General features: G+C 44.2%; 1 protein-coding gene across 2 annotated transcripts; it reads left to right on the forward strand.

The window, feature by feature from the left end:
• The first annotated feature begins 18453 nt into the window (after positions 1 to 18453).
• Positions 18454 to 22630, forward strand: LOC148321614 (uncharacterized). 2 transcript variants are annotated; one of them, XR_015839398.1, is made up of 3 exons: positions 18454 to 18598; positions 20038 to 21468; positions 22375 to 22630. XR_015839398.1 is itself a non-coding variant. In XM_088278583.1 (2 exons), exon 2 carries the CDS (start codon positions 20073 to 20075, stop codon positions 21390 to 21392), a length of 1320 nt encoding a protein of 439 aa, XP_088134709.1. In that variant the 5' UTR covers positions 18454 to 18598; positions 20038 to 20072; the 3' UTR covers positions 21393 to 21876. The 2 variants fall into 2 exon arrangements, 1 of the variants encoding a protein (XP_088134709.1); XM_088278583.1 differs by lacking the exon at positions 22375 to 22630 and having other exon boundaries at positions 20038 to 21876.
• The last annotated feature ends 537 nt before the right edge of the window (positions 22631 to 23167 follow it).

Genomic DNA, 23167 nt, shown 5'->3' on the forward strand with positions numbered 1-23167 from the left:
TGTTTTTGTTGTACTTATTCTAGAAGGCCCCCTAAATAAAAAAAGAGATTTATGTACCCCAATATTCAAAATAAAATAATCGTGAAAAATCTCAATTTAACAATGAATTTCTTCTCTCCGCTTGTCCCATCAGGGTTCCCACAATTTACTTATCATTCAAATTAATTACAATTAATGATGAGTAAGGAAAGCATTTCACAAACATATTTGGTTTAAGAAATATTTGTTAAAAATCAAATCAACACAAAATGTAGCCCTTGTGTTGTCTCTTTTAATTTTAATTTTATATTCACCCAGATCCACACATTTAAAAAAATGGTGCGTTTGGAGTCCGTACTGGATATTTGTAATTTTGAATTTCCTCCATGTTTAAGCAAATAATGAGGGACAGCCCTCATTTTTGTTTCCTTAAACATTTATAGTTTTGAAACAACTATGTTTTAAGTTTATATGGTTGTGTTTCTCGCCTTTCATCGTTGCTTCATCAAGAATGATTGACAAATGTCGCACAGTTTTTAAACGCAGCTTTTCAATTAGAGCTCGTCACAAACTTGTTTCTGCTGCATGAAGCCTTCTCTCGCTCTCACCTTTCTTTTCTTTACCGTCTCACAAGGCAAGCTGGACCCAAAGATGAGTTTTAAACGTACAAATGATTTGATAAGCGACGACGGTACGTATTGAATGTATTTAATTTAAAACGATAGTTAGCGTCGAACGAGGCCTTGTGACAGGTTACATGCTAGCGACGATGACGCCGCCTCAATTAACCTTTTGATTTTTAAGCCTCTTCTGTACCATAAAGCCTCACAGTATCAACAATAAATTTAGGATTACACGTGTATGCATATTTTACACTTCGTATTAGTGTGAAAGTCATGTCTAAATTTTCCATTTTAATTGTTGTAGTGCTGCTCATTGCCGGCAGAGGGCGCTGTTGTGCTGTGCGTACTCATTGTTGCTTCTTTATTTTATCAGACTCCACAAAAAAACATCACAAGAAGAAATCATCTCAGCATTGAAGGCGATAGCAGTGGAACACATGGTAAAAAAACAAAACATTTAATCAACCTTTTTTTTTTTAATTATAATTATTTTTAATTACTTTTTTTTGGTTTTGTTTATGCAGCTGGAATATGCTCCAGTGCGGTTCAGATAATGGATGTTTTGATTTATTTTTAAAATGATAAATGTTTAATCCAACAAAACATTAACAATACATTTATTCTCAAATAATATCAAATAAAAATAATTTCTTAAAAGTCATTGGGCAAATGTTGCTGTGCAAGATTTAGATGTATTGAATAGTAGACAAAATATTAGGTCAGTTAAAATTAGGCCCATCAAAAATCTAAACATTTTTCAGAATACAAAATATGAAATGGGAAAAAAAAAGGTCAGAAGTAATATAAAATATACATCAAATGTATTTGAAATGTATCAAATGTCTTGGAATCGTGAAATTTGGTAGGAATGTCAGAGTAACGTGGCATGGACCGATGTTCAAAAAGGCATGGGAGGGCGGCCATTTTGGTCTGAAGTGGCCATTTTAGGCCATGGTCCTCCAAAGACAAACTTTACCTCGCACATTTGTCCAATTCTTATCGCAAATGCTACGTTGTTGAGCGATGCTGAAATGCAAAGTTTCTGTCCTTTGCTTGTGTGCACAGCATGAAGTCAGCCATTTTAATTCAAAGCGTCCATTTTAGATTCATCGTCATTTCCAGGTGTCTGTCAACAAATAACTACTTGAGGTTTTTGTCTGATTGCTATCAAATTTCAACCCTGTATACTTGACAGATGGGTGATGCTAAATTAGGAAGAATTTCAGTTTTTTGTCTTTTTTTTTTGGGCTCGGCCATTTCATTTTGACATTTTGCCCATTTCCAGGGAACCTCCAAAGAGGAAGCATGGTGGCCAAGTCGGATAACTCTGTAAAAACTCCCAATAACTCAGCTCTCTTCTTGATAATCCTTTGTTTGCAAAAAATGTGATCAATACGACGTGACCGAGAGCCCTAAAAGCGTCGACGGAGCTCTTTTCAAAAATTGAAGACGGAATTTTCTTTTGAGGCGTCTGATCTCGAGTACGTCTTTGCCACTTAGCATGCTAGCATCGTCGTGTAGCGTGTGAAAGTGTGTGTCTTCGGTCAGATGTATGTACACACACAGAGCAGCCCTGTGCTCTCTGCAGCCCGTCTATGCTTCTTCCCCTCCCCCCCACAGTCAACGTCTCTCTCCCCTTTTTGTCCCCCTCGCCCTCTCTCCGTTTCCCTCTCTCTCTCTCGCACTATTTCCAGAGAGGGCGAGCGAGGCAGATGCGCAGTGAGCGAGCAAAAGCAAGGAATAAAGCGAGAGAGCGAGGGGAGGGGGGTAAAGCAGACAGGATTAGAGTTCAAGTGCATGTGAAGAAAATGGCCCGAAAAGACGGCAGCCAAACAGGAAAAGGAACCTCTCCTTTCTCCCCTGTCTTTCTTCCTCCCCCCCCCCCTCTGCTCTCCGCGGAAGGAGTGAAAAGAGGAAAAGAATCATGTATTCCCTCTTTTCTCCTCCTCCGCCTCCTCCCTCTCTGCTGGATATTTCTCCCTCGCTCTCTCTCTTTTTCTCTCTCTCACCCCTCCCACCTCCCAACACACACTTCTTCTCACTCCTTCCTTCCCCTCACGCTTTCTTACTATCCCACTTTCCCCCCCGAAGACCCAGCGCGACGGGCTTTTTCCTTCTCTTCGTGAGGTAGGGCGAGCTCGGATGCGGCGCGTTCCATTCGATTATCACCCCCACCCCTCACCCCACCCCCCCTCCCTGAGAGATTCCTGACTTGTGAGTGTGTGTGTGTGTGTGTGTGTGTGTGGTGGGGGGGTAAAATGGAGAGCATGGTCATGCGGGAGAAAGAGGAAAACGAGTACCGGCACTGGCCAAGGATAAATGGGAGGGAGGAGAGAAGCGAGGGGGGATGACTGGTTAGTATTCTGTATAAAAAAAAAATTAAAATTAATTAAAACAAAATTGCAGGGGGAAGGGGGGGGGCTCAAGAAATGGAACCTCACTTTTTCTTCTTCTTCTGTGGTGACCATCTCATTCATCTGTGAGTATTCCGCCTGCTTTCCAAAATCTCCCTCCCTCTGTCCTTACCTACTTGCGTCCCGTTTAGCCAGCCGGACGAGGGCGCCCGCTTTTTTTTTTCTTTCTTTCATGCATCCGTATATCTGTGGTGTACATGCGTGATGTTTTTTTTTTTTTGCTTGTTTTTTTTCTCCCGTGTGATGTCGCCGCAGGCGCAGGAACATAATGTGACGTTTTGCTTCTCCTTCTCTTGCTTACAGTAACTCATAAAGGTAAGACTAGTGTTCGTCCACTAGTTGTCAACCCGTTTTGCTTAGAGAAAAAAAAAAAAAGAGATGGATACCCGACCAAAACGACGACCTGATGTCAAGATGTCTGTCAAAATGCGATTGTCCCGTTACTATCTTCTTTGACTCTTGCTTTTTTGATGCGGCTCATGCGTCTTTTCTCTTGGCATCCGTTATCTCTGCCCCCCCCCCCCCCTCCCCAAAAAAAAACGAGACCGTTAGCTTGCAGTTAGTAGCCGGCCTGCTACAATTCTAAGCATTTTGCTAGCTAGGCCGCCGCCATCCGACATTTGTGATAAACCAAGCGAGAGGGGACGGCTTTTGTTCGGCACTGTGTCCTGACCTCAACCTTTCCCTGAACCCCGCCCCCCCCAAACAAAAATCTGTGACTTCCGTACTACTACGACTGCTTTGAACTCAAATCCCGCATTTGACTGTACTTGTCACCTGTGAATCCATTCCTGAAGGGCTTTGGTGCCCAGTGTAGTGACCCCCCCCCACATCCTCCAACTCCAACCCCCTCAGGTTATGAAATATTACTCAGACAGACCTGCTGTTATGTAATCTTACATAACGGTGGCGGCGGCTCGTGATGTGGCGCAGGGCTCTGGAGGAGAAAGCGATCTGGGTCTGCTTATGGAATGAACTCAGTGGCAGGGTCAGCATGCTGGCGAATACCCGGCCGGTCCTTAAAGGGAACGAGCCCCCCACCACCCCCACCTCCATCTCTGCATGTGAGGAGACTTCACACGTGTGCGCCGGCCCGGACTCGACTCGGCCGGTCCAGGCAGCGCAAACGCTTTTTTCTTTGTAATTACCAGCCGAGCTTGGATCGCTTTCGTCGTATTTGTAAGCCTTATGAATGGATATTTTTTTTTTTGTAATAAAAGTCCACTTGGTCGTCATTTCCGATGGGTGGATGTCCCCGAAAATTCCAAGTATGCCACCCTTAAAATGCCAAAAGACAGTAGGTCGGCCATTTTGATTTTAAGCAGCCATTTTAGGGTCATTTTGGACATTCCCAGGTGTCCTTCAAAGACGGACAGACAACTTTGCGGTGTTATGTTCGATTGTCTCCAAATTTGAGACCAGTGAGCAATTTTATTTACTCCAAGTCATCTATCTTTGGTCCACCTATCTATGCCAGCGATGTACATCAACCAACAAAGCAGTTAAATGCGCGTCATCGCTTTTTCTGACATTTGGCCATGTGCTGTGAGTTTAAAAAAAAAGTGCCGTGGCTCAACCAAAGGTTCGGCGACGCTGGTTTCGACAGATGGGCGCCACTCAATTGCCAAGTTTCTGTCAGCCATTTTGTTTCAAAGCATCCATTTGAGGGCTTTTTGGGCAAAGTCCAGGCTTCCTTTTGAACAGAAACGACTCACAATCTGTCTGATGGCTTTCAAATTTCAACCCCATATCCTCAAGAGAAGGGTGTATGCCAGCGACATTTTATGACTCTAACATGAAACTCCAAAGACTTAAAATGTTGAAGTGGCCATTTTAGGTTCTTTCCATTTCCAGACGTCCTTGAAAGACAAACTCATTCTGGAGATTTGGTCCGAAATGTGAACATTGTATATCAGACAGATAGCATGTCGTTTTTCCTCGTCCCCTTCTGTGTCTCCATAATTGTGTGTGCTGTTGTGTCAGGCGAGCGCAAACAACAACCTGTTAAGTGATTCAACCCACCCCACGGGTGTCATAACACTCATGTGCCAAGGGATGTTTATCTTCTATAGGTGCTTCTCGGATGGCGTGGTGTTATAATTGAACAAGATGCTTGTATAATTGAGCGTTTTTATTTTTCAGACTGAGACTCCCTCTTTGAAGATGTTCATCAGGTAAGAAGAAATTCACTTCAACTTTTTGTCAGGTGAAAATGAATGTGGCTTTTATTTAATTCGGCCCATTTGTCACTGTTGCTAATCATTCGGACTCATCGTGTTTCCCAAAACAAGAGCTCTGGTTCCTTCCCTCCATGTAAAATGTAAGTTAAGTGCAGCCTGGCGCCCTTTAGCGACCGTCGTTTGCGCTTAATGGAACTCGGCAGTGCGATCGAAACGTCAATGTGGCATCGGAGTAATTGAATTATTCCTTCCTGAGTCATTGTGTCGCGATTAAGCTGGCAGCGATGTGAGCGCACGCGTGTGCCGACTGTGTCAGGCGGCCATTTTTAGTTATTTTTTTCCTGCCGTAAAAGCTGCGGCGACGGCGCCCGTCTCAGCCGATGAGAGGTCATCCGTCGGCCACGTCCCGATTATCAGTCGGGAGACAAAAAATGAGCGCGAGGCGTCGATGAAGAGGCTGTTGTCGCATTGCGAGCGGCGTTTGCCGATGCCTCACATTGCATTCATCATATTTGTGCTGATGTCACCTCGCATGCCCCCTCGCTGGAGCAGCCGCACAATAGCGCCCTTCTTGTGTGATGATATTTTCACAATGTGTTTTTTTTTTTTTTGCACAATCCCACACGCATACGCATTGTCCGGGCACACACAAGCTGTTGATTCACACATGCTTGAATTGTGTGCGTTGACTTATAGTTTCGTCGCGAACATATTTGCTCAGAAATTTGTTGCAGTCCATGAGTTGAGCATGTTGGAAACCATTTTTTTTTTTTTGGGATTCTCACATTAATGCGAGTCATCCTCTCCGAAATGGACGTGCAAATTCCTCTTCCGTACCCCGCATGATGTCAACAGCATCTCAATTGTTCCTTCACAACTTGGAGTGGTTTGGGATTTTAGATCAGCGCAGCTTTTGCGTCGATGATAAAGATTACGAGGTGAATCTTGTCTTGTCACCTTCGTTCAGGGGCTGTGCGGATGATCTTGCCGTTGTTGTCACTAAAGCAAAAAAAAAAGAACAATGCAAGCGTCAAAGTCACAGCTCTGATTATTTTCCCAGCTTATTTTCTTTTAGTTTTCAGCTGCTGATGATTAAAGAATTCAAAAAGTGAGAACCAATTTTTTTCTTCTGGTGAATTAAAAATAGACTTTTATTGGCACAGTGCAAAGATCAGTCCCAAATGCTCTGCTTTGAAAACGTCTGGCAGTGAATCATTCGGGAAAGGAGAGTCGCGGTCAACGTTGCACTTTTCAGCCATTTACGTGAATTTCGGGGATAAATGAGCACACTCGCTCACAAGCTGCTGTCATCCACAGCTCACGCTCAGACTTTCACTCGGCTTGCTTCTTAAATGCACAAATGCTGTTTAAAAAAAAAAAGTTGGCGTTGCATCCAATCGGCGCAAGGCGTTGGTTTGTCACGGGCTAACCCGGCGAAGACTGGAGGAATGCGTCCGGGGAGAATTCCTCAGCCCCGCGCGACTCGGTCACCGACGGCGAGTCTGCCACCTATTTTAGCACACTCCTCTCCGCCGCGGCAGCCGCCTCGCGGCTCTCCTTGCTTTGCACATCTTTTGTTCTTGGCTGCGCTGGCTTCTTTGTCTGTCGCCGTTAGTTAATCTGCCTGTCCCGCAGTCACGCAATCTATCGGGCTTGTCCTAGTTTGCCCCCTCGCTGCTCATTCCAAGTCTCACCGTACACGTTGAATATTCATGCAAATAATTGTTTGCCCAATGTGGCTTAGCGTGTCTTTCACGCGTACGCTGCCCCTTCGTGATTTATATGCCGTCTGCACACACGGGCAGCCAGACTTCATCCATACTTCATATGAGCTCAATGTATTCCCACGTGAAGAACATCGCCGAGCCGCATTTCCTCACTGGCTGACTGCAGGGGAGGGAATGGGGATAAGCGGCGAAAGGCGCTTCAGCCAGAAGATTTTTTCTTTTCTTTTTTTTTCATCCGATTTGACACGGTCGAAATCTTCACCTGTCCGCTGAATTCCTTTGACACGCATGTCGAGTTTGCAGCCTTTAAGTGTGCGACTCAGCAGCCGCCGCATCTGGTGCCTGTATTCGCCTTTACGCTACAAAGTCAAAACATGCGACTGCAACCCGGGACGTACACGACGTACATGACAGATGGTGATGCTTCGCAACAATCAAATGTTGAGGCCGACGCCTCAGTGATTGTCGTTGGATTGCCTTTTTTTTTTTTTTTTTAAATAACCCTTTACTCTCCCCGGCCTAAATTGATCTTATATGATATTTATCATATTTCATGACTTACCCTGCGATTGTGATGTCAATATTTTGTGAACCGCCACACAGTTGTTTCTTCACCTGCTAAGGACCTTTTCCCCTCGCTGAGTGGTTATCCTGATCGCAGTTGCAGTACAAATGAAATCAAGCACTCAGGTGCGTTGAAAGAAAGTGAACGGCCGAGCTCCCCAAATTGTAGCGACTCAAACGCATAAAAGCTTGTATTCGGAGGCCACTCCGGGCAATTACACTCTCATCCCGGCCTCAAGACGTCATTTCTCGCAGGGGATGGTGTACTGTGCACTTAAAGCTAACGACGGCGGAACCTTGAGCTGGAAGCGACACGTTTACAAACGCGCCGGCGTGTTTTCGTTTTGGTTTTCCTCGCCGCCATCGTTGGCTTTCCCGAATGGCTCTCGACACTTTGATCTGGCGACCGCGAAGACGAAGACGCAAAGCCGAGCAATCCCGTTAACAATGGCGTCGCCACGCTGACGGCTTAATGGTCTCGAATGTTATTTTGCCGCATTGACAGAAATCACCACTTGGCAGTCAAAAGGCGTCAGGGATCACAGGAGGACAATCGTCAAAAGCGCACTTGAAATTCCATTGGAATCGATTGCGTGTGTGCGTGCAAGTCCCGAAGATCATTTTATAATCTCTGCACTAATTAAACACAACTAGCTACCAAATGCTATCGGTATTAAAATTTACCCATGTTGGAGGAAGAAAAAAAAAAAAGTTGCATTGTTACGATGACACAAATTTTCAAGAGGGAAAAAAATATTAGAGTAGTCGTATTTTTTTTTTTATGTAAAAAATTATTTTTGGAAGAACAGAAATGTTTCAGGATAAAAAGTTAAAGTTTGTCAGATTTAGAATAAAATGTTATTTATTCAATAATAGACCATATAAAAATATTTATATAAAAAAAAAAATATGTATATATATATATATATATATGTATGTTGATATGTATTAATATAAAATTTTAACTTTTAATTCCCACCCACTTCGACTTAGTAAAACACATTTTAAACACACGGCAAATGCCAAAAAAAAAAAAAAAAAGTAACATGTATATAGTGCGAAGGTGATTGACTTTCCCGGCTGCATAATTGACAATTTCTTTTCTGAAAATAACAACTTGATTGATTGATGGCCACAGATCTTTGTGATTAGATGTCACAATCATATCTGAGATTTTAGGGAGGATAATTTTTTTTTTCCATGTCATCCGTTTAATGTTGGCTTTTTGGAGCAATGTCCGGATTGTTTGTAAAAGTCAAGATCAAGCCAGGAGGGAGTTGAATTTCCTCACCGAGCGTTGCAGTTTGCTCGGGGTGAAGCGCTTGCGTTATTCATGACCAGAAAAGGTGAAAAGTTCATTTTGACCGCGGCCGCTGTGAGCTGACAGGAGCAGATGTCGTTGCCCTGGCGAGATGTGAGCGCCGCGTTTGCATACATGCATAAAAGCACGGGCGTAAAACGGAAAAGAAATTCACAAAAAATTCAGTGATATCGCTCGACTCGTTTTCTTTGAGCAAATAATGTAAAGTCGACGTGAAAACTTGATCAACTGGACAAGAATTTTTAATCCATCCACCCTTCTCCTGCCCCGCTTATCCTGTTCAGGCGAATGCCGCAATCAACGTTTTTAACATTTCCAAAAATGTCATGTGTCAGTTTACCGAGTTTAAAAATGTCGAATGAACTCAAACCACCTTGTCTGCCTTTGAAGACGTCCGACTGGAATGTCATTTATCGCCTTTTTATGATTCCGAACTGTCAAGCAAGTAAAAACAATTAAATGAAATCAAAGTGACGTGTTCTGCCTTTGAAGACGTCATTTGGGAACCATGCCGCCAATGTCTTCATAACGTTTTAGCATTCCAAGTGTATCGCTAAAATAATGTGAAACTACTCCACATGACAGATTTGTTATTTCCAAACTTTTACAGGCAATGTTTTAATTTTTACATTTGTAATTTTCACCCCAAAAAAAAAAAAAAATAAGGAAAAGAAAATGAATTGACACCGCCAGCTCTGTTCCGGCAGCCATTTTAAACATCACTGACCTCGCCGTGCTGCCGTTTTGGCTGCAGAGGTCCCCGTCGACCCCCCCGGCCTGGCTTCATATTGATCTGAATTCATTTGTTCCCTATTGATCGTCTGCCGCAACGAACAAACACGAGGACACACACACACTCGCTCACGCCGGACGAACCTCGCCAGGTGAATGCGCACGGCGGCAGACGGCCTTCAGACAAACTAATGACATTCAAAGGATTCCGTATTGATCGGAAAGCTCGAGAGCGCGATGAGAAGACCGCACGACCGTTTCACGGGCGCGCTCGTTACGATCGCTGATGCCGCAAGCTGAGTTTTTTTTTCGACGGGAACGTGACGCAGTCAGATGTGGGCGGAGTTTTAGTGTCAAACTATCATGTGCGGGATTGGCCTTTAAAAAGGGCGTGCAAGGGCCTCTCGTCGGATGAACTAATGCTCGGAAATTATTTCTTGATTAAATGTGTCATTTATTTTGGATTTTTTTTTTTTTTTTTCCGTCCAAATTCTCCATCATTGAAAGCTGCCTAAAATTGAAAGAGTCAGCATTAAAGCACTACATGATGCAGGGTGTTCTCTGAGAGCACACAGACGCCAAGTTGCTATTTTTGGTGTCTGAATTTTGGATTTCTCATCCCGGGCTTATATTTTTCCATCAATGCATTATTCATTAGCGCTGTCCTTAACTGCCTGTGCTGTACATGTTTCCGTTCTCGTCCCTCTCCTCCTCCCTCACGCCATTATCTCCCACTTAGTTAATCCTTTTCATACTCGTACGCTATGCGATGTTTCTTATGTTTCTATTCAGCGCTATGTGTTAATCGGAGGATTGTCCGTTCTAATTTAATTAAGGACGTCGCGCTCGCCTTTAATGACGATTCGGCGGCGGCGGCAGATTGAAGCCAAGATTGTGTTGTTTAACGGGGGGGGGGGCTATTTGTGTACCACGGGTTGAGCGTGTTTGTTATTGTTTGCTCTTTGCCGTGCTGTGGTATGCTGGTAATAATGTGCGCGATGCTCCGCTGCTTGCAGGAATGCGGCGGTCAAGTCGAGACGCTCCCCCACCCCGGCGAGGACAACCATGGGAAAGTCCGTGAAAGATGGATACGGTTCGCCAGGTAATTTGCTGAAAATGATGTTTAACTGCAACATGAAAAAAAATAAAAAAGAGTCTGAGACAGAACATGCATCATGGAGCATTTTCCCATGCACAACCCGGTCGCTATTGACAACTGTGCCCTAGCAACCATCGAGGGCATCATGCCAAGTCATTGAGTTGGCCTGCTGGTGCGTTCCCATGGTAATGTTGTTCTGCCTTTGTAAATAACGTCGGAGCACAAGGGTTTCTCGGCACAAATTGCACCGGCGCCATCTCATCATCCCGGACAGCCAAAAAGGTTTTGGTTTTGATTGCGTCTCACAGAGGCGCGTCACGCGTTTGCAACCGGCGCTAAGGGAGTTGGGAGGATGGCGAGCCGAAAGCAGAAACAAATGCGTTTTGTTGACTGAATGCAAAATGAAATGAGATGCCAGACTTGACCATAAAGTGAACTCCCGTTTATCACCGGGGATATGTTGCAGACCCGCGCGCAAGAATATTTGTATTCAAATAAAGTAATAATATTGCGACAATATTATATATAGTCATTTGACCAGGATGAATGATGTTATGATTTATTTTTTTTACCAGAATAAAGTAAATATTCCCATTAAAAACTACTCATTTTATTTTTGAAAAGTCATATTGTGGCAAAAAAATTTCAAGTAATATTCCGACAAAAAGTATAATTTTTTTTCCAGCATAAAGTACAATAAAAACAAAAAATCATAAAAAACGTAATTTTTAAAAATAGTTGTCATATTGCCAGATTAAAGTTCTAATTTTATTACAAAAACATTACATTATACCTGAATAAAGTTGTAATCTGAAAAAAGATGCGATTTTTACTCAAATAAAGTCACTAATTTGACCACAATCCTAAAATAACAAAGAAGAAAAAAGAAAAATACTTTTTTTTTTCCCTTTCTTGTCACATTACTTCATGTCCAGTCCTTAACTAAACAAAAGATAGTGGCAAAAAGAATGTTCCCTCTCTTCTTTGAAGTGGACGCGTTTATCTTCGGAACTGAAATTGTTTAACGTTAAGACGCCTTTGGATGACGTACGGTCACATTACGAACATTTGCAAATGAAACATTTGCCAATCTTGGCTTCAGCGCAATTCTCACGCCCTCACGACACCAGCATGCATGCTGATTCGGTGAGAAAGGGGGGGGGGGCAGAATCGGTCCACCCCCACCCGCAACCATCCATCCAGTCGGCCACATTGGCAAAGAGCTGGCTGGCATTGGCACAACCATGCCGCATTCAAGCGTGGTCTGACTTTGAATGAGACTGGAGTGTGGTTGCGGGGGGGGGGGGCGAGTCGGCGAGGTTCCGAAGAAAGACAACAGAGGGGTTGTCACAGTGAACGGGGGGAAAAAAAAAAAAAGAGTTGCTGCTTAGGTGAGTGCAGGGCCGGCAAGGGAAAATGGAGGGTGGCGCGGAGAGGCGAGGTGAACGGGTTTGTGCTTGAACGCGCTCCAATAAAAGAAGTCTGTGTGAGGCGTACGCAGCTGCCGTACTTAACACCTACTTTCACTCAATCATGTGAAGCCGGCGGCACAATGGCGGGAGTCAGGGACGCGGCCGCTACCCTACCGTGTTGTTTGTCTCCAGGCGGGAGTGAATAGACCACGCTTGTATTTTTGCCGCATTGTGCCCGGCTGAATAGGAGGCCCCCGCTAACTAACTCCAATCAGGCAATCAATGACTCCTTCGGGCGCGCACACGGGAGCGCTGTCAAAACACACATTGACCGCTAACGGATGACAGTTTGGCGTGGACACGCCTCGTAATGGGCGCACCGTCGATCAGCCACTAAGTTGCTGAGAGCCTTTAACGTCTAACTGTCCATTCAGAGATTTGATTTGTTTTTTGTTTTTTTACGTTTACGGTATTTGTGTCAAGCTGATGCAGGTTCAATTGTTCAATTTTTTTTTGTCATTGTGTTAAATGAAATTTTATTTTTCAAAATTATACTCAAGTATTCAACTCACGCAGATATTGGTCTGAAAAAAAAGTGGTATTGAACCTCCCTTTTTAAGTAAAATCGCACATTATAAAATTCATAAAAAGAAATCAACCTTTTTTCAAGTGAATATGTTACTGTGTTGGATGTGCCTTTAAGGGGTGTGGCCTAGGAGCTGCTGTCAGTCTGAAGTCCGTTCCTTGCGAGCATATTCGACAGTTTGTCCCGTTCGCTAAACAGTTGAAAGCACATCGGCAACTGTGGTTCACATTTTTCACGACGGCACACGAGTGTTAGAGTCAAGTGCAAGTCGTCCTTCCATTTTGGCAATTCCTCGTTCATTCCCGTGGAAAGTTTCCAACTTTGAAAATCCCCCAAATTTTGCAACCCTGCTCAAAATCTGTAGCTTATCTAGCGTTTATCGTTCTGCATGTGAAAATAATCATCGGCGCTGTCGAGCGAAACGGTGTGTCGTGTTGGGAATGACAAAGCCGAGCGCTCGCTTGTGCTGCATCCCGCCTTTGCGGACGTGGAAGATTCCAGTTCTCCCTTCCGTGGAAGTAGGTCACGTAGACGCCTACGGTGAGCGGCTGCAGGTTAAGCGCTCGCCTTTGTGATCCCACAGAGGAAAAAGAAGGAGGGAGGGGGGCTGCCTCGCCTTCAGGTGGGAGGTGGGATGGAGCCAGTTCGGCTTTCAGCCACAAGAGGGAGACAAATCCTCCAAAAGGGTCGGCTTCAGTGGGTTTCATTCACAAACCTCTCCTTATTCCTTGCTACCATCGGACAGAGGTGCTCGCCGACATACTTTTATTTTTAGAAGTTGCAATTAAGTTGAGTGCATGTTTCTGAAAAGTCATCTTAAGAAGCGGAAGAGGTGCTCTGCAGTGTGAGGTAGTTGGTTGTATTGTTTCGCATCATAAGCAGCCTGGAGATAACTGTACAACCTTCTAGCTTTCCCTGCGGTGTCGCCGAGACTTCTCTGCCGCATTCGTCTCCGGCTGGTAAGTATGAAAAAAAAGTCACTCTCTTGGCCACGCCCATTAAAGGCACATCCAACACTTTAATATGTACAATAATTGGACTATCATACCTGTTTATTTCATTACAATCTTTTTATGATGATTAGTTTGTTCATTTTTTGATACAATGCAGTGTTAATTTTCTTTATAATAAACTAAAAAAATATTTTTCAAAGGTGCTGGAATGGATTCGTATAGTTCTCCTTCGTTTCAATGGAGAAATTTATTTGTGCTGTTCACGGAACAAATTAATCCCGTCTGTCCCCCTTTTTTTTTTTTTGACACAACACATTTGTTGTCTCAAGGAAACGTGTCTTGCCAAGGAGGTTCCGCCGGGCTGGACATCATCAATATGTCCGCCTTCCTCCGCATTGCTCTTTGAATGGTTAAGCCGCTGCCATCTCGTGCGCAAAGTAAAACATTTGATCATTTGTATGATTAGCAAGTGTCGATTTTTACACGTCACCGCGATGCTTTGTTGCGCATCCTTACAGGTTGTTGTCGGTATGTCCTGAAGAACACACGCAGTGCGCGTGCGTGTGTGTGATGAACTCGCCTCGCCTCGCTGCGCCCTCAGCCGCCACCGCCTCTCCCTCTGCCCCCCCCTCCCCCCCACTTCTGTCCCCCCCTGCACTGTGTCTGGCGAGTGGCTCAGACGCTCAGTATCCGCATTGCGTTGCGGCGCGGAGGGGAGAAAAAAAAAAAAAAGGAGCATATATCAGCAATCTGTGCAGGGCGCTGCTCTCGTCTGTTTGCACACGTATGCGCACACACCGAAAGAAAGCAGCTTGCAAAAAAAAAAACGCACCATCACAACTCATTCAGCCATGTTCTTTCGCGTAAACAGGGCTCACTCCAAATTGCCGCAAGATCTTGCGCGTTAAATTCAGGAGGGCCGGGCGCTTCATCCATCATGGAGTAATTTCAATGCATGGCTCAGGATCGTTTCGGTATTTTCTGGATGAATTTTGACAGCTTGCCTTGGTGACGCTTGTACTCGCTGAGGCGAGGCGAGGCCACCGTGTGTATAACGCCAGTCATTCACAAAGCAAATGCATCGTGCTCTACAGACTCAAAGAGAAATGATTTCAAACACGGTCAATAAAAATATGAAAATCAAGGCGACGTTCCAAGTCAAAGCAGGAGAGATGAAACTAAATTGTATGATGGCAAAAAAAAAAAAAAACGAGTTGAAGTCTGACATCATTTTTGGTTCTGGAAACGTTTTTGAAAAACTGCACTCGCGCGGTCTGGAAGTTTTATCAGGAACTGAAAGAAATATTTTAGCTCCGAGGCCATTCAACACTTTGCAGGCCAGCGGTCATAGTTTAAATTTTATTTCCTGATCAATCGGCAGCATTCTGGTTCACAAAGTCGGTGTTGCCAAGTCGGCAGTTTTCTCGCTTGATTTAACAACTTTTCCGACCTTTCTAGCAACTATTTTGAATGAAGTGATAAGCGACTTTAAAATCGCGCTAAAACGCCAGACAATCGTTGCGCCATCATTTTTAAGTTGTTTTTTCCATTTGACAAAAAAAGGCGCCTGGTGGAAATCGAGGGAAGTTATTTGACCCGAGGTATGTGCTTGCAAATCGCATGTGTGTTGCTTTACAACTTCACGTGACAAATGTTCTTTTTTGACAACTTACGGACAAATTATCCCATTGCCGCCCCATCTCTAAATTCCCTAACGCGCCGTTTTCCTGCTTTTGTACGAAATCTGAAATGTACTCGCCAAGCCCTGTGAAATATGTGAACGCTTACAGGCCATGCGTCGTTCACGCCGCGGTCCGCCAAATATTGCTTAAATGCGCACTTCCATCTCTAATATTACCGAAACGTGGAAAATCAGCTGATCGGCGATGTATCGATGTCATTTAGACAAAATCAGGATGCAGGGGGGGAAAAAAAAAAAGATGGATGTGGTCCGAATGTGTCGCCGCCCTAACGCCGCCGCAATACCAACAACAATCAGACACCTGAGCGTCTTTTGTGTCAAGGCAGAGCAGACTGCAAGACGGGGCCAGACAGGACGTCACGCCTGCAAAAAAAAAAAAAGGGAAGGGGTTACCGCGGAGGAGAGAGAGGGGGAAAAAAGAGTGAGCGAGAGAGAGAGGGGGGAAGGATGAAAACGAGAGGAAGGGCTGAGACGGAGCAGAGGGAGGCGGGGACGGAAGACGAGAAGAAAGAGCGGTAGATGGTGATGCTGCATGCTTGCATAAGTATCTCCGCGTGCGTGCGTGTGCGCGCGTGTGTGTGTGTGTGTGTGTGTGATAGGTGACACAGATTTATGAAAGGAGGTGCTCATAGATGGAGGGAGGACAAGGTTGTACCAGATAATCGCGTGCGTGTGCGTGTACTACCATGCCTCGGACTCGCCAGTGTGACTTGGCAGAAGGCAAGCTGGCAAGACCAAAAATAAAAAAAGGACATGCGGCATAGATCTCATTTTACCAACTACTGGATTCATTGTTGCGTTTTTTTTTTTTTTTCTCTCTCTCTGAGGCGGGAAACGGATCAATAGCTGGTGGTGTGTGTCGCGTGTACTTTGACAAATGACGAGCGCAACGCAAATGACTTGACCGTTCGTTTCCGCCGCCGTTACGTGTTGCCGTGTTTCTTTTTCGACATTGTTATGGTTTCTTCGGATATGCGCCGTTTCAAGTTATGGCTGCCGTGGTTCGGCGGCGCTCGTGCAAGAGAGCGGCAGAGGGGCTCGTAAAAGTGGGCCAGAGAGAGACAAAGAAGGGAAGATGGAGCGCCGAGTAACTCATGGCGGCGTGCTCGCAAACAGGCCCCGTCACGTACGTTGTAACGGTAGAAGCGGGGAATTAAAAAAAAAAAACATAATTTCAACACTGATCCTAACTTGAATGTCTCTTGTTGCAGTTGGCGAGACAAAATGGCGGACTGCGGCAGTGACTTTTCTCCTTTGGACCGATTTTCTTCAAATGTATGGCCCCTCCACCTCGCGCCTCACTCTTCTCCAGAGCTTCAGTGTGCTTCCTTGTCCCTGAGACCCTTAACCTGTGATGATGTGAACGCTCACAGGTGAGGTCCTTGGGAACAAAGACGCACGCAAAAAAAAAAAAAAGGTGCTTCCCAAAAAAGCCAAATAAGTTTCCAAAAAGGATGGGGAGACATGGCGTGGATGTCCACTAGGGGGCAGTAGCTGTAGTTTGGCTGTGTGTAATTGACATGTACGGTCAAAGCGATGTCACTCTCGTCAGCGTGGCAAACTCAAACAGAATCAAGTGAAAAAAAAAGTCCTCGACAGGAGCTTCAGCCCATAAAGCAAAGAAACGAAAGCCCTAAATCTAAAACAATATAAATGAAGTATGAAAGGTAAACAGTCTTCACTTTTCACTTATGTCGTCGTAGTCATAGTTTGGTCATTCTTTCCTTTGATTCCGTCTTTATATGTTACCTCCAGAAAGAAGGAACAAAGCTGAGCTGTTGAATCTTAGATCCACGCGCCCCAGCCAAGCAGAATGAGGTAACGTCAATCGTATGCTTCACTCTCGTTTCGGTTATTTTTTGGTGTTATTAGGTTTGATGTTATTCAATGTCCGCATGCATTGTTTGATGATTCCAATTTGCAAATAAAGCGAAGGACCAGTCTTGAAACGTCTCGCCTGATGATTGAGCGATGGGGACGCTCTACGCAAAGGTTTCCACTTCACGCAAGCGAACTTTTGATTTTTGTTTAAGGTGGTTCACTTCCAAATTGTTCACATTTGAAAGTTTTCTGCATCAGAAATCACATAAAGTGAATGAATTCACTTCGGACTTTATAAAGCCTTTATTTATTATCCCGACTGTGTTTTAAGGAGCACTTAAACAGGCATCAAATGTCCAATTTTGTGAACTACTTTTTGATCAAACTAAATTAAAGTAAAACTAGAGCCAATGGAGAGGCAAAGAGGGGAGCACTGCTGCCACCCAGTGGTGATTTGTACCCGTTCTGGGATGAACAAAGAACACTTGGAACATGAGAGACTAAATATTTTAAAATAACAATGATTTATCATTTAACAAAATGAAATATTTTACACGCACATTTGAACTTTTTTCACATCATTTGTCGTGCCAGATTAAAATCAGGTGACTTTGATTTTGTGAAATTAAAACGATTTTCTCTCCCAATTATCCTGTTTAGGGACACAAGAAGACTTTTTTTCACATATTTATTTTTCTCATTGTTTTATTTGGTGATGGCAGACAAGCATCTGTGACATGAGACCGGTGCGTTTGCGCATCCCAAGCCAGACTGAGACATATTAGTACCCAGATCGTTCGCTGGCTGGCTGAAAAAGAACATTAAGTGGCTGCATTGGTGCGCTGTGTCTGGTAACCATGGCAAAGCGCGCGAGGACGGATGGAGAGGTGGGATGGGGTGGATGAGGCGGGATGCGGGGTGGTGTGGTTGGACAGAGGGTTCAACATGGAGTTGCTCCCTCTGCTGGTGGGGATGTGTGTCCTTTGTCCATTTGAATATGTCTGCCATTGTTCTTGTAATGATGCAATAAAATTTGACTCAACATTACAGGCATGTGTTTTATTGAACCCATAGAAACAGTTCTCAAGCTGACACGTTTAGTTCCGCTCAGAAGCATAACACTCCAGCAACGTTGCTTTGCTCTGCCCTGTGGAATTAACTTGAGCTCGGTATTTTGCTCTTGAGGTGAGACACCAAACATGCATAACTAATATGGTAGTAACCTTCTAAATTATAACTTTGAACTGTAAATGTTAGTGTCCGTTCGTTTTTGTTGAAATAAAAAAAGCTGTAGGAACGAAAGCGACGCATCATATTGTTCCTACCCGGATAACTGTAATGGACAGACCGCCGGAAGCTACAGCACATTTATTACCGCCGTCACAGCGATAATATTTGTCGCATTTTTTGGGGCTCAGTCGATGAGATTTTCACGCGTGTTTTTGTGCTAAATCAAATCAAGGGCAGAACGGGGACACTTTAAAGGTAAGAAGACTGACGTGGGTCGAATTTGATATTTTAAACGGACGTTTGCTAGCGTCACCAGTCGCCTCGGTTGAATTTGAACCCGGCTATTACCTGGAAAACAACCCGTTCCATAAAAGGCATACTGATTGTTTGCTGTAAAATGGTGGACGTGCATGGGCGGATTTTTCTGGAAAAAAAATGCACGGATTCGGGCAATTTTTTCGTTTCGTGCATTGAATATTCCGAGCAGGCAGCGAATATATATATATTATGTGGCGATCGGTGTTATTATTGTGAAGGATAATCGGTACTTTGAGGAAACACTTGAATGTCGCTACGCCTTCTCGCCATTTTAAGAGTGATGTCCAGGAATTAGCCTACCCCTGATAAACACACCCTCCCAGCAACATCGACCACAGCAATTTACCAAAAGGACATTTTTGCATGATTTTTGCATATTTTAGACTTTAGAGATTTTTTTTTAACGTAATATTTGAGCTTTTTCGGGAGGGGGGGGCTGTTCATCACATCAATGAGCCAGTGTTTTTTTAATGGTTTAAGGGGAAAACAAAACGTGTTAATGACTAAGAGCTCTCATTATTAAACGAAACGTTTATATAATTGTTTAAAAATATGGATAGATTTATTGTGCTCAGATTTTTTTTATTGAAATATTTGGCGGATGGACAGATTTTTCCAGCTGTGAAGTATTTTTTTTTCTCAAGTCCATACTTTTAATAAAGATGTTGGTAATTATTTATTAATTATACTTTATGGCAAAAAAATAACGAACGGGTGACAGTCAATAATTGTTAGTGACTATTTAGAATATTTAAATGAAGATATGATTAGTACTTTGAGTTTTAATTTAATTACTTGCACGATGCGATTTTTTAACGTTTCTTTTCAATAGTAATGATAAACTATTTAAAAATGTAGTCAAACGTGCCACAATTCGTCCTGCATCACCCATAATGGCCTCCAGAGGGCAGCACTATTCATAGTGGACTCTCATTCATTCTCATAGAATAGGGCTGTTAGCTATACATTTATTTTAACCCACCTTAGGAAATGTAAATGCCAATATAATGTTATCCTAGTAGCATAACTGCCTGCTCTTTTTTTTTTAAATAAACTTTTTCAGAAATTTCAGAAAAAAATCTAATTCAACAAACAAGTATTGATGCCTTGAATCAACCTTTTCCTCTTACAATGATCTGGATGACACCGACATAAATTTAAAAAAAAATATATATTTTTTTTAAACCAAGCATATTGCTATTTTCTTGTTTTTGATCAGCGCTTCTCTTTGGAAAAAGTGTGTTAATTTTAAACAATGTCAAATTGCATTCATTTGGGTAATGCTGCAAAATATTCAGGTCTTGCAGTCCTCTGAAATTATAATTGCTTCTCTGTAATTATCAGAAGATTTCAATGTTTGATTTTATACTTCACAGGTGTCAATTTAACTGAAACTGTCCGTGCGAACGGCATGGAAGAAGTCTTGAGTGTGGTTGAAGAGCAAGGCAGCGTTCCTGGCCAACAGGAGTCTGGTGAGGTCATTTCTGACAGCATTTCGGTGAAAAGGGGAAGAGGAAGACCCAAAGGTTCCAAAAAGCCGCAGATCAGCGTTCCTGACGTAAATCTCATGGAGATTGTTTCAGGCATTTCCAACAGCAGCCCTGCGCTGGGCTTTGAGAATATGAGCCGTGGCGAAGATTGCGTGCCCAAGAAGAGGGGCCGGCCAAAGAGCACCGCCACCAAGCGTTCGGTAGAACAGGCGCCTAACGACAATGGCTCAGAAAAGCCCAAAGTGGGAAGAGGGCGCCCCAAAGGATTTGGCAAGCGCAAGGTCGAGAACATCACGTGCGAAGATGAACGCGACAAATCGGAGCTCGCCGATAGCTCCATCACAAAGGCGCCTCGCATCGAACTTGGTGATGTTGACAACAACAACTCGTCCAATGGCGTTGCCTCCCCGAGGGGGAGGGGCAGGCCGCGGAAGAGCAGTGCCGAGCGGCGCCAGACGCCTACCGCAGACGGCCCCAAAAGAGCTCCGGGTCGACCGAAAGGTTCCGTCAACAAGAAGCCGACCATGTCTTTGGCGCTCTTCCAAGCGGGTCGCCCTCGCAGAAAGCAGATCCCGCCTTCTCGGCTGGTCATTCGCCTCCCCAGAAAAACTGGGAAGCGCGGAAGACCCAAGAAAGTACCTTCCGGAAGGGGCCGTCCCAGGAGTTACCCCCTGCCGTCCTCAGAAGACGCCAAAAAAAGAGTGTGGAAGCCCCTTGGGAGACCCAGGAAGCATCCTATTGCTGCCGTGGCGTCCCCGGCCGCTCGTCGGGGTGGAGGGAGTCCGCGCAAGTCGGACGATGTCAAACCTCCGCGTAAAAGAGGCCGTCCCAGCAAGCACAGCTCCCGCGATGAACCCGCTAAGCCCAAAGTGTGGAAGCCCCTCGGGCGGCCCAGGAAGTATCCTCTGGTGGATCCTCCGGAGGGAGCCCCCACATCTCCCCGCCGCACGCCGGGTCGACCACGCAAGTCGGAATCGAAACGAGGCGCCCACCTGCGCGGCCCTGCCTCGCCCCGCACTCCGGATCGCCCTCAGTCGACAGCGGGTGAGGACGGCGTGCCGCGCAAAAGGGGGCGCCCCAAGGGCTCGGGCAACAAGACTGTCGTCCAAAGCGAGGCACCGCAGAACTATACCAACGACGCTGGAGAGGAGCGCGAGGAACAGAAAGTGGAAGCGGACGCCCCCAGCCAGCAACAAGAAGAACAGGCTGCTCCTGAGGAGGGGGGCAAACCCCAGGAGTGACGTCAGAAGTGTCCAAACGGGGCGCTTGATGAGCAGTCCGTCAACGTGTTACACTTGTAGGCAACAATGTAGTCTGGTAAGTTCGATATCTTCCTACTGACTCATCGGTCGTACTCGAAACTCTTACATTTTCAAATCTTAAGACATTTTATTCCTCCACTTTAGTTCTCGCGGAAGATTCTAGTTTTTTCGTGTGACGCCGCTTGAGTCAGGTACTTCGTCTCCCTGGCGATCAGCAGGAAATAGAATAGCGACAAAAATAATCAAACGTAGAAGTCTTTGTTATCTTTATTATTTTTTTACATTACTTTTTTTTTTTTTTTTTTTACCCAGAAGTCCCACACACGTCTTGCTTTTGACCCTCATTTGACTGTCAAAGGTTGTTGTTCACTTGGGGAAAATGTTGATTTTTCAGCTCCCTGCGAACATGTCTCCCAGGAAATACTTTTCTGTGTATTTTGTCATTAAAAAAGAAAAAACATCAGATTGTGTTCAATGTTCCAGTGCTTTTTCTTTCTCCGTAGCGTTCTAGTCTGTTGGATAACATGATGTCATTAATGCCTGCTAGTCCGTTTTATGGTCATGTTGGGCTACGTTCACATTGCAGGGCTCAATTCGACTTTTTGGTCAAATCAAATCTTTTTATGCAGTTGGCACACTACAAAAACAAATGCAACTTCTAATGTGAACATCATTGTATGTGTCAAATGTTGCCCAGTTGGCATCCATTGCAGCCTGGTCATCCTGGAAGGGGGATTCCCCCATCTGTGGTCCCTTCTCAAGGTTTCTCACTTTTCCCCTAATGAGGTTTTTTGAGTTTTTCCTTGCCCTCCTGGGGGTTAAGATCGGGGATGTCGACTGTCTGTGATTAAGGGCTACACAAATAAAATTGACTTGACTTGACTTAACAGAAAACATCTGTCCGGTGGCACGCGTGTGCACAAAACATGTTGACGGAAGTAAATATGCTTTCATGTTTCAGGGTTCATCTAATTCCTCACTCTGAAACGTCCTCGCTTGAGATTTGCGGAAGAGCCTGGCGGCATGAGGTCAAAATGTTTTTTTTTTTTGTGCCGATTACTCCTTGATCTTGTCATTTGATGGAGACGTCTCCATGGTAACCTCGGTCATTGTCTGCTTGGTCAGGCTTAGCTTTTGATCATGTTTTGTTTTTTGTTTTCCAGATGAGTGTGACCTGAGTGTCCATAGTGTAGTTGCTTTGGATATGGGTCTTTTTTTTATTTTTTTTTTTTACTCCACATACAAAAGAGCCCTGTGGTGTATTTTTGTGAAAAATGTACACATTACACGGGAAAAAAATATTTAAATATCACATATGAACAAAAATTGACCTACAGTGTGAACATAGCCTTACTTCAATGCGGTTCTGTTTTTTTTTTCTTATTGATAGCCAAAGCTTTGAATTGACCTCTTTTTTTTCTTTTTTTTTTGTCTCATGTATTGCTTAACAAAAAAAAGTAAAACTACAAAAAAAAAGAGCTCTAGATCAAACGCTTTCCTGCCATGAAGATTTCTTCCTTTCTATTTGGACTCTCCACACCCCAGAACATGACCCCTCACCCCTTGCATTTGTTTTGAATTCACATTAGTGCTTTCTCACCTTCCTCAATGTTTGACGTGTACCTGTGAAATGTTTTTCATACTGTCATGGTTTTCTTTTTCCCTCATTGTTGCATCACAACGTAAAAAAAAAGATAATTAAAAGGCCAACCATGTTTCTCAATCTCGTCCATGTAAATAGGGGGGAGGCGCGG

The sequence above is a fragment of the Idiotropiscis lumnitzeri genome, chromosome 16 (assembly GCF_059441095.1).
Source record: "Idiotropiscis lumnitzeri isolate Australia: NSW breed Sydney's pygmy pipehorse chromosome 16, RoL_Ilum_1.0, whole genome shotgun sequence".
NCBI classification, from domain to species: domain Eukaryota; kingdom Metazoa; phylum Chordata; class Actinopteri; order Syngnathiformes; family Syngnathidae; genus Idiotropiscis; species Idiotropiscis lumnitzeri.

Excerpts from the sequence above, each read along its gene's own strand:
- LOC148321614 (XM_088278583.1), top strand. The coding sequence starts at position 20,073 with ATGGAAGAAGTCTTGAGTGTGGTTGAAGAGCAAGGCAGCGTTCCTGGC.